We start from the raw sequence: 11522 nt of genomic DNA on the forward strand, positions 1-11522 counted from the left end.
AAAAAGAAAAATCACAATTGCTTTATTGTGTGCGTTTAAAGATGAATAGAATTGAAGATCTTTGACAATGTACAAGACAATAATGATTTTGAAGCTGAGCTTGGAGTTGTTGCCATCCTGTGGTGTCTTCCACTTGAGAAACGTCTCAGCAACCAACACCACCAAAACTTTCCGATTTAGCTTCAATATTTTGGCAGGATGTTTGGCCTTAGATTCAGATTTCTTGTGTTAGGATTGCATGGCACACAAACTATATGAATGTCACTCAGCATTTCTCCGATCTCGGCCGTGGTCTTTTTGGATGCCCTAATTAAACAAGCTCTGATGGTGGCTCCACTGGTCCTGTGGGAAATCAGCATCTAGTAGTCCATCGGTCACTCCAATTGAGGCTTAAAACTCTTTTTATAATAACAATCAAATTTATTTTTTAATGGGCTAGTATAACAAATTAATACAAAGTACATCATAGACATCATAGATTGTCAAAAAAGTAAAATACAAAATGCTTGAGGTAAAACACTGTTTGAAAAAAGATTCCGTTAAAAAGCCCTTATTAAAATCGCAAATCGTTTAAAGGTAAAATTTCACTATACATTATATACCTGTACTAAAAACCAACATATTATTTCTATTTACATGTTAGTGGTGGTGCAAAATACAGTGTGTGGGACAACATTCAGCCAGAATGTTCATGTCGTTGTCGAATGTAAACAATAAACATTGTTGATGTTCCTCTAAATCGTCGCCAAGCTAATACAGCAAAGTAAACGCTGTCACACTGATTTCTTCTCCAAGACCAGAATCTTGCTAGAGAAGTCTGTGACCTCTACTGGCAGTAAAAGCAACTCTACACTCCACATTTTTATGTCGTACAAAAGCAAGAAACCACTTTACTGTGTCACAAACAAGAGAGACACAAAAGAGTGTAAACAGAAAGTTAAAAAAAAAAAGTTTCGTAGTAAAAAATGCACAAACACAAGTACGTAAAGCCATTTCTCCATGTAAATGGTTTCCAACAGTTGCCACTGTGGAGATAAACAACACAGAACTAATCATTTCTGTGAAAGATTACATGGTCTTATTTTAAAAGGACAATATTGACATTCTGCATACACGTAACTGAAGAAAACCTCGCAAAAGCCTACAGCCAATAGTTGGAGGTTGGATCAGCTGAAGAAAGTGTTGTATGTTTATCAAAAGCCAAAAACATTTCAAACTGTAGGACTTGTTAGTGCGTTTTTTGCTGCTTTAGGACACAACATTTCAGCTTTAAACAGTAGAATTGAGAATATCAGGCAAACGAGGCTAAATTAGATGATATGATCAATTTCATGTTGTTTTTGGTCTCTGGTTTTCCATGAGATCAACAGTGTCCTCAATACATTAAGAAACAAAGCAAGAAATAAGAAATAAAAACAAGTCCCTTTAAAACATTCTCTGAATTCACAAACTCCTGTTAACAGTTGTAAAAAAAAAAAAAGAAAAAAAGAACATTCAAGTCCTTAAAGAACAGTCTTACAATTATTATTATTATCATCATTGTTGTTTGTTTGTTTTGTTTTTTGGTCGATGCAAGGTTGTCACTCATTGGTAAAAGCACTTGGACTCTTAATGGTAACTCACCGCGCTGGAGTAAGAGTGAAACATGGACAGCATGTGATGAAATGTTGATTTCTTAGGTTTCACACAAATTAGCGTACGCGGCAGGAGGGCCGTCGGCACGGCTACACCGTGCTCTGCCTGCTGTCGCGACCGTAGCCCATAGCCTCCGAGGAGTGCGGTGGGAAATCAATAAAGATCCCATCAGAGTCGGAGTCTGCAGACTCCAGCACTTGTCCAATTATGGTTTCTGGGCTGGATGATTCGCTGGGCGGCGTGGACGACGCGCCCTTGCTGAGATCGGTCATTGTGGTGGTGGCCTCCGTTCCGTGGAGGGCGCCAGAGGAATGCAGGATGGACGGAGACAGCAGAGGCAAGTCTATGGCGCTCGCTCCCGCTTGCACAATACCTGAGAATGAGGGCAGCGGATCATGAAATCAGCATTTTTGTGTTTGCTCACACCAGCCACTCTGCGACATTCATATCCATGTCATACCGTTGAAATGGGAGCCCACACACAGGCGGTTGGAGGAGGGGCCAGACAGTTCGGGTCCTGAGGCCAGGTCAGCATAAGCCAGTCCTTGTTCTTCGAGGCATGAGATAATCTCGCAGGCCGAGTGCCGGCGAATTCCTCCGCTGCCAACAGAGCTGGCATCTGGGTCATACTCAGCCACCGGGGTCAGCAGCAAAGGGATGTTGTAGCTCTTTGATCGTACCACAGGGTTCTTAGACAGTTGATCCGCAGATTTGGGCCAAGCTAAACACTTTTCTAAAAGTTGAGAGGGGTTGGGGTTAGGGCGCCCATTTGTTTCTGTTCAAGTAAATTCTTTGAGGCTACAAAGTCTCACCCAGAACACAGCAGTGGGTGTCCGTGCCATCTCCAGAGTACAGCCCGTGGGTGCCCAGATAGGGGGAGACCACCTTCTGAACCAAAGACTCAAGCTTGAGGTACTCCTCAGTCACCCCACGAGACTCATGGACCCCCTTGGAAGAAGGCAAAGCCCAGAATCACGCGGTTATTTCAAACTAATAGATATAAAAGAACAGTCACAGGCCTTTCATGGTGTTCTACCTTTCTTTGCTTGGAAGTGGTTCACAGATAACTGTGTCCAAAGCTTAACACCACACAGTTTGCTGCTCTTTGGCCTGATTGTGAACACGACTGATGACTAAGTGGTGACTCTGCACTTGCCGGCCTACCTGTAGAATCAGCAGCATCTGCGTGACAGACGGCGGCACGCGGGCCCGCGGTCGGGACAGTGCGTCCTCCAGCTTCACGCTCAGGACGATGGTGTTCCTGAAGTGAAGCAGAGCGAGCTGTCGGACGGACGGCTCCTTGCCCTGCACGACGCAAACGGAAGAAAACAAAGCCGAGCGGAGATTAGCACTGTCGAGACGATTCCGATCATTAAACAAAGCTGATGGAGCGCATCCAGTTCGTCAGCCCGCCGAGGCCTGCGCGGCTGGCGGTCACAGCAAGAAGGTGAAACATCAAGATGTGGACGCTGCAGTGTGATAGACCCATAAAAGCATCATTCAGCCAAGAGGAGACGGGAGTCCAGCCTCTGCAGATGGATGACACAGTGTCACACACCTTCCACCCTCAGCAGCTGGTACTTCTCTCAGTATGATGCTAATATCCCTCCCTCCCTCCACCTGGCTGTCACCCCCAATGGCATCATCTTCCCCTCTTCAGTTGATCACAGTAAGCAACCAGACTTGCACACTCATTGTGTCTCGACACAATGCAGCTCCCTTTCTACATTGGTCATCCTGTTTTTTGGTCTATTTTATTTTTTATATTTAGTTTTAGGACATTTAAATCTAAAAATAAATAAATCACAAAAACATTTCTCTAGTGGCCAGTCAACAAATTCTGAAGCACGTCCCTTATGTGCCACCATTAAAAACTTAAACTTAAATTTTAGTTTGTACAAAAGGTATTTAACAGATCTTGTTTTTGTATATCTCTGAAAATTAACATTCTAGTTCTATGCTGTTCAGCCCTTTATCAGGTGATCTGTGGACCAGGTCCCTCCCTGAGTGCCAGGTGCCCCGATTGAATGCAACAGGCTCAGTGCACCGGGTGCAAGTGATCAAGTCACTGTGGGTCGCTAAGATGAACACTTGTACTTGGACTCAGACAATGGCAGTGAGCAGCGTGTGACAGAAACGGTTGAAGAGACTGGTCAGGAAAGAGGTGAGCAGTTTGTTTAAGCAGAGAAGAAGGAGTTGAGTTTCCACTGTCAAGTGAAGTCAACATTGTAAGGTTCTAGCATGAGAAACTATCGAGCAGAGGTTCTCAGTGTTTGTCCAAGTCCGAGTAGAAGTGTGCTTCTCATCATCTGAAGAACTGATACTCGCCACCTGGTGCACTCTCCTTTCTGAGTGCGCACCAAGCACTCAGAAAGGGGCGTGGCCCACAGCTCACCTCAAGAATGTAGAAGATTAAGACAGAATGACAGAAGTTTTCATCCAGTTCACAGCTTAAATTAGTTTTTGTTGCGCACTTTAGCAACAGAAATAAAAATAAAAAAATCTACTTGGCATCTGCGATGTTGGTGTACCTGAACTGGATGGAAGATGGCCTGCAGCATGGAGAGAACATCGCAGAAGAAGAAGTCCCAGGTCTCAGCCAGAGAGTCGAGCAACTTCTGACCTGAATCAGTCGCATAACACAACATTCTACTTAAACCATGCACACAACAGACTTTCAATATCATTCAGAGGCTGTGATGTGATACCTTCATAGAATCTTATTTTGTCCCGGAGGATGACCATGCCTTTTGTGAGCAACTGGTTCTGTGGGTTAGAGTGAAAAGATGTAATTTCATACAAATGTCAGAGACCAAACATCCACAGCGGATTATCTGCTGCTGCTAAATATTCTGCTGGTTTAAGTAATAGATCCTGATTACCTGAAGGTACTCTGTGAAGAAGGACCCCAACTCCGTCTTCAACAGATGCCTGAAGAGAAATTGATGAGCAGCATTGAAAAGGTGGTAGAGACAACAATTTAATTTGATGTAATTGGTAATGCATCATTCTATCCTGTTTGGGCAATTTGACTGCGCAGCAGCAGGTAAACATTAAGGACATTTAATTTTGTTTGTGTAGAAAATGTGCCACCATAAATCACTTCCTTATTACACAGGTGCAAATATTCTAAAACAAACATTTAAACTAAAAGCACATGTGCCATTAAAACTGGTTATTCAATCTTTGATTGCAACTGATTGAATGTTACTACAGTACCACCCAGGAAATTAGAATATCCTGAAAAGGTTGTTGTATTTCCCCATGTTTGAACTCTTCTGAGCCGACCCAAGACAGACAGACTTTTTTAAAGGCTCAGGACCCTTTTGCAGGTGTTTTGGATTCTTTGGACTGTTTGAAGCTACAAAACTGAAGCTTTTCACAGTATTCTAATTTTCTGAGTTTGTGGTTTTAATAAGCTGAAAATCTTAATCAGCAAAGTTACAACAAGGAACTGCTTGAGATGTCAATTTGCGTGTAATGGCTCAATAAAAATTTGTTGGTTTCATCTTTTATGTTAAATTGCCAAAATAAAACAACTTTTACTTGATATTCTAATTTTTCGGGTAGTACCTGTATATTTTGTACAGTTGGTCTGTGCTGTGTGTCAACAGCATTCATTGATGTTTATTCATGTGTTTTCCACCTGAACAAAGATGATCTCTTGACTTTAAATTATATTAATTTTAATGTCATATATGTCTGTGTTACTATTACATTTCCACCGCGAATAAGTGTCTCCTGAGCTGGCTCTCAGTGCACGAGAGCTGTGAAATTACAGGAACACAGACCCGCAGACACATGAAGGAAGCCACCAAGTGCTGTTTTCGCTGCACTATAATGCGGAGAGAGCGTCCAGTCAGGCTCAAGAAAACAAACGTGTGTCATGGATGGCAACATGTTTACCCAGCGAGCGCTAATGGAGGCTGAAGTGATAGAAGTGATGGGGTCTGCTCTCGAAAGATAATGAGGGATCTGGCGCGGTCACGTGACTGGGCGTGCAGCACACCGTGCAAACAAACAAACTCATTCACGGGAAAGTTTTTGGTCAGCACAACGTTGTACGGACGGCAATGATTACTAATTATAGAGCAGAGTGACACGCAGGGGCTAAAAATAGGGATGTTTTCACTTGGCGGTGCGCTGGCTGTTATTGTTGCCGTTGATACTGACCGGACACCTTCATTGAGGGCGTAGAGTTCGTTGTCTGCCAGACCTTTTTTCTGGAAGACTGCGATCACTGCATTGTGAATGCTGCAATACACGCACACACACACACACAGAAAACGGTCTAACATGTCTGCTTTCAACACATGGATTCTGAAGCTCGATGGTATCCGCCGTACCTGTTCCAGGTGGCGTTGGCTCCGGCCCTCTTCTGCTTCTCCCCTCTGTCCTCCGGTGAACTCTTCTCGCTCTTGCCCAGCTCGCTGAGGCTCGGCGAGCTCATCAACTTCAGCCGGTGCAGAGTCCTCATGAGCGCGACGTGCAGGTAGCAGAGAGAGAGAGAGAGAGAGAGTGGAGAGAGACAGAAAAAGCACTGAGCACCGGACAGGATAAAAAATAAGGTCAGGCCGTGTGTTGACACGCAGAGGCGCGGAGCAGAAACATGAAGGAGAAGAAGAAGAAGAAGAAGAAGAAGAAGAAGGAGGAGGAGAAGAAGAAGGGGCTGGAGGGGGGCGGGGGGGGGCGGGGAGAACTTAAGCAGCGAGAGTGTGAGGGATCGAGTTCACAGAGGGGGGAAGAGAAGAAAGGGAGCGCAGTGATAATACAATGAGCGGCTGGTGACAGAGGAGAAGGGAAGTAGGACGGAGTGATGCACCAAGAGATAGAAGAGGCGAATTAAGAGCAGGGTGGGCGGGGCCGAGCTGGGAGGTGGGCCGGCGTGCTGCCCCAGCCAGGTCTCCTCTGGAGGAGGAGAACAACTGCACATGTACCAATGCAGGGTGGAGGATGGAGGGTGGGGTGGGGGGGGGGGGGGGGGCACTGTGCCTGCCTGCCTGCGCACCACCACAATACAACCATTGATGCAGACAAATATTTATGCAAAGCGCAGGATGCCAAGGGGAACTGCACCAGAGGCGGAGCCATCGGTGTGTTTGTGTGTGTGTGTGTGGGGGGGTGGGGGGTTTGTGCTTGTCACTGTATGGTGAGGAGGCGGGCGGGGGAGGGGAGGAGGAAGTTATTCAGCTTATTGACAACAACAGGGATAGGAAGCACAGACACAATGTGGAACAATGAAGAAGGCTTTCCTGCTCTGCTGCTTTGAGTGCAGCTGGTTGGCTGGCTGGCTGGCTGACTGACTGGTTGGCTTGTGGCTGACAGGCTGGCTGGCTGACTGACTGGTGGGAGGGCTCAGCAGATACAGAGACACAGGGCCCCCAGCCAATAATAATGTTCCAATCCGGATATCTGGTCTCTATTATTTCAGCTAAGCATCTTAATGTTGAAGTGAAGATTCAGAATTAAAGTACAGTGAACTTTAAGAGATCAGACTTTGAAGATTTTAAAATTAAAAAAAAAATTGGGGGCAAAAAAAATAAATATATCAACATGTAAAGGACATTCAACTAAAAAATAGGAATCATAAAAAAACGACATTTTAAAATGACGCAAATTGTTTGTAAAAAAAAAAAAAAAAAAAACATTTCCAAACAGTGACTGCAGTCTTTTTTCCACTCACCTCCTGATGGGATGGTCACTGCCGCTCTCCATGTCCGGGCTCGGTGGAGGCGCAGAGAAGGTGCTGAAGTTGAGCGACAGCGGTCGGGAGGAGGGCCGTGACGCATGTCTGCGCCGGAGTCCATCAAGCATCTGAGCATCGTGGGAGGAGAGACGATGGTTAACTGGAGCTTTGACTGAGAGTCAACAAGAGGAGCAAGAAAATAACACACACGGCACAGACGGCCGGCATGACCTGGCACGACCCTGCAAGGGTGAGGAGTCAGCAGGAAGGGTGCTTTATTTATTTTTCTATGCGAAGTGACCACTTGTCCATGGTGTCACCCTGCCTTCACCCTATGACAGCTGGGAGAGGCTCCAGCAGACCCCCACAACCCTGAGCTCAGGAAGAAGCGGCTGTTAAAAAAGGACGGATGGATCCACCAAGATTTCCTAGAATGACAAATTAAAAACCCAAAACAAAACAAAAGCAGAAAGTAAAATAAAAGAATAACAAAAATCTAAACACAAACACCCTGATCACCAATAACTGCCACTGCCACCAGGTCCGTCTGCACTCATGGCCTAACTTCTGTGATTCTTCCGCCCTCAGCAGGCAGGTTGTCCTCACAAAGCCTTCGTCCTCCCGCTTCCTCACAGACGGTTTCGCTTCAAAGGAAGGAACCACAACACATTTTCAGGTGGAACTCACTGTCGCAGGGGCGCAGCAGGAAATCCACATCAGGGTCGTTAAAGACGCTGCTCTTAAACAGCTCAAGCGGCTGCTGCTGCTGCTGCTTTCTGTTCCACAACTCTTCATTTCAAAACGCTGGAGGTGTTTTGCAATCACTGTACAACGGCCACACACACTCATACAATTACAACAGAGAGGAAAGGGGATGTACATGTTTGAGCATGTAGCCTACGGTGTGTGTGTGTGTGTGTGTGTGTGTAATAGCCACACAGCCACGATTCCTTCGCCAGAGTATCGACGTTACAGTACTGTATTGGGTGTCTCCCCTACAGAGGTGCACTGAGCACAGTCAGGCGCCACCCCTCGGTCAGAATCGGGAACTACAGTCTAGGCTGTCACCTCCCAGACAAAGACACAAACCTCCTTCACTAGCAGCCCGCGCGCCGCAGATAAAGGCTGGTGACGGACTGATTCTGCGGTGCTGGTGATGCTGGTGATGCTGGGGCGGCTCGTGCGCAGATGCATCAGGTTCCGATCGCACCTCAGGCCAGGAAAGCAGAGTGGAACCCTGGCCGACGTGCCATGCTGTGCCGTGCCGTGCCACGCCACGCCAGTCTGGGCATTTTGTGCTTTTGTTCAGCCCTCCTCCGCGTCTCTTAAGGAGCGACTACAGTCAGATCGATGACAATTTCATCTGCTAACAGCCCCCCCACTGCTGTGTATTTCTCTCCCTCCCTCCACCCTGGCCTGCTCATTCCTCGCCTCGCTGTCTGCTGGCTGTTTGCTGTTTGCTCCGACACGAGACAGCCGATCAATCGGCTATCAACAGTCCACCCCAACACGGGGAAATGTGCAACCAGTCGTGCGTACGTGGAGCTCTCCCATTGCCTCCCCTTGTCATTCTTCTTCTTTCTCCTCTCCTTCCTACCTGGACTGTGAGGTTTCTAAGTGTAAACAACGTGACTGTCGCGTCCCAGAACTGACGCAGACGCACCATGATGCCAACCGAAAGGGAGGAGAAGAAGGAGAAGGAAAAGAAAAACTGTCCTCTAATGGCCACAAAGTTGCCGTGTGTCAAGCCTCCCTTCTGGGACTCACCCTACCTTACCTTGGCCGCTTGCGTCGATCCCGACGGGGCGAGCCGATCATGTAGTAGCGGCGCCGCCGTGGAAGCAGTGAGAGTGTCCGGCCTGCTTGTTATCCTCTAGCACTCGCCGCCGCTGTGCGCACACATGCGGGGCATCGGGCTGCAAGGAAGGCTGGCTGCTGATGGCTCGGACCTGCGGTGGTGGAGGTGGTGGTGGTGGTGGAGCAGGAGGACTCATTCATGAGGCATGCCCGCACCCACCGCTCCGGGCTCCGGCTCCTAGGCTCGCTCCCTGGCTGCGCTCTGTGCGCGGCTCGCCCCCGCTTTGTTTTGACGAGATGAAAAAAAAAAGAAAAAAAAGAAGAAAAAAAAAACCGAGAACCTGGCCGCGCGGCCACGACGAAAAGGAGGAGGGACGTGCGCGCGCGTTTTGGTTGTGGTGGCCGCGTGGAGTGAGGCGAGGGAGGAGGGGTCGGGGTGGAGGGGGTATTGGGTTCTCCCTGGTCATGGAAACGCACAGGAGAGGCGAAGCCAGAGAGTTCTTCCTCTGGGCACAGGGTGAGCGCATGACTCACACAGGGATGGAAATAATAAGTACATCACTGAAATGACTGTGATTGTTATTATTATTATTATTATTGTATTATTATTATTATTATTATTATTATTATTATTATTATTATTATTACTACTATTACAACAACCATTCGCACTCACACACACCTACAGTCCAATTGACCTCACATGCATGCTGTTGTTGTTGTTTTTTTTCACTGTGTAAGGAAGCTGGAGAACCTGGAGAACATGCAAACTCCACACAAGAGTCATTTCAATAAAGAGCTAAATACTGTGGGCCGTCTAACACACTGATTTATTTATTTTTTTGCAATGCTTTTGTTTATTTTCAATTGACCAGCAATATATTTTCTACATATCCCATAATTTATTTCTTCCTCCTATGAGGTGGCTCACCAAAACACTCCATCCAGCTGCTGCTGCTCCAGCCCCTCTCCCTCTAGGTTAAATTTCAGAACCAATTGTGGCCCACCAGTCACAAAATTTGCCTCCCCTGGTCAAGAACAAAATCCAGACCAATCAACAAGTCAGAAAAACAGTATACAGTACAAGTGTAAGGCCTTTTATCAAATCTCCACCCACCCCCACCCCAGGCCACCACTTGCCACCACGTAGCTCCGCCCCTGGTTCATCCACTACAGTATTACAGCAGGAGCCCTGAACAACAACATGGATGTTGCTCAGCTGTAAAAACGTAAAAACGTTCAAAAAAACAAAAAAACAACTAAACTAAACCACTTCCCCCTAAATTGAAGGAAAATGGACCCAGCTCACTTGCCTGGCCTGATACCTGGCAACAGAATCTGAGACGCCTGCCCAGCTCCCTCTTGTAAGATCATGTCTCACTTTAAGGCACAACACTTAAGGCACACTGTAAGGCACAAATCAATATTATTACCTCTGGACTGGCTTCTAGAAGCCAGATGGCTCGTCACGTCAAGTCTGTAAATTGTAATGGAAGAGCTGCCATGTGGTTTGAAGAAGACGCTGACCATCAACGTGTCCAGTAAGAGGAAGTAGCAGAGCCAGAGACTGGAAAGGTGTGTGGTTACCTGAAACCAGATGTATTTAGTTCTGTGGTTTACTGTGGCAGCTGTATTACTTCCAACATTAGAAAGGTAGAAAACCGACATGAGCTTTGTTTTTTTTTATAGGCACTGCAGTGAGTCGACATCTGGAGCTGCTGTGTGTCACATTGCTCTGGCCCACTGTATAAAATGGATTAGCAAGGCACGCAGGGAAATAGTAAATGCATGGTTCCCAGCACTGACCCCTTTCTATGGCATTTTACACTGCGGGTGTCTTGCCATCTGTCAGGCACGGGCTTTTTGTGGATAATCCTCTGCTTCCATCCAATGGTCCTGATGTAAATAACTGGGTCCCACCAGAAAAATCTACTACGAGGATTAAAAGGAAAAAGAGATGAAGATGAGAAGAAAATCATGCCAGAAGCAATAAATAAACAAACATTTCAAGAATATATTTCAAGTGTATATTGGAAATGTAGGAACAAATAAACAACAGAGCAGCAAAATTTAATTTCATCATCAAAATATTCTTTAAGAGGACTTTAAAGGAACTTAGTTTGTTATTGTTGTGACTATTTTGATATTTATTGTCTTGTCTGCTGTAGATGTCATTGCAAAATATTTTTTAAAATGACATTCTGTAAAATTAGCATATTTGCATTACATTGTTTAATCATTCCTCGTTTAGATAAAAATGATTCTAATTATTTAAAATAAATACATAAGCGTATATAATAATTATAATATAATTATTTCGTGCAGGCAATACCACATGGCACCAGCAGAGGCCGCGGTTTAGAACTTACGATTTTCGTTTTCCCGTCAGTTGCTGTAGGTAACT

General features: G+C 45.9%; 1 protein-coding gene across 1 annotated transcript; it reads right to left on the reverse strand.

Annotated features, from left to right (window-relative positions):
- Positions 1-397: 397 nt before the first annotated feature.
- Positions 398-8130, reverse strand: prr5a (proline rich 5a (renal)). Its single transcript, XM_076014755.1, has 11 exons — positions 8009-8130; positions 7319-7449; positions 5982-6107; positions 5809-5889; positions 4518-4566; positions 4344-4401; positions 4167-4258; positions 2800-2940; positions 2448-2583; positions 2096-2368; positions 398-2008 (listed from the first exon to the last, which is right to left on the reverse strand). Exons 1-11 carry the CDS (start codon positions 8114-8116, stop codon positions 1725-1727), a joined length of 1479 nt encoding a protein of 492 aa, XP_075870870.1. The 5' UTR covers positions 8117-8130; the 3' UTR covers positions 398-1724.
- Positions 8131-11522: the final 3392 nt, after the last annotated feature.

The sequence above is a fragment of the Nelusetta ayraudi genome, unplaced genomic scaffold, assembly GCF_046127955.1.
Source record: "Nelusetta ayraudi isolate G7.1 ecotype Tasmania unplaced genomic scaffold, CSIRO-AGI_Nayr_v1 ptg000173l, whole genome shotgun sequence".
Lineage (NCBI taxonomy): Eukaryota > Metazoa > Chordata > Actinopteri > Tetraodontiformes > Monacanthidae > Nelusetta > Nelusetta ayraudi.

Coding starts and splice junctions, on each gene's coding strand:
- prr5a (XM_076014755.1), bottom strand. CDS start 8,116: ATGAAGAGTTGTGGAACAGAAAGCAGCAGCAGCAGCAGCCGCTTGAGC. Junction 4,567..5,808: donor GCCCTCAATGAAGGTGTCCG/GTCAGTATCAAC, acceptor ATTTCTCTTCAG/GCATCTGTTGAAGACGGAGT. Junction 2,009..2,095: donor TGTGGGCTCCCATTTCAACG/GTATGACATGGA, acceptor CCTCATTCTCAG/GTATTGTGCAAGCGGGAGCG.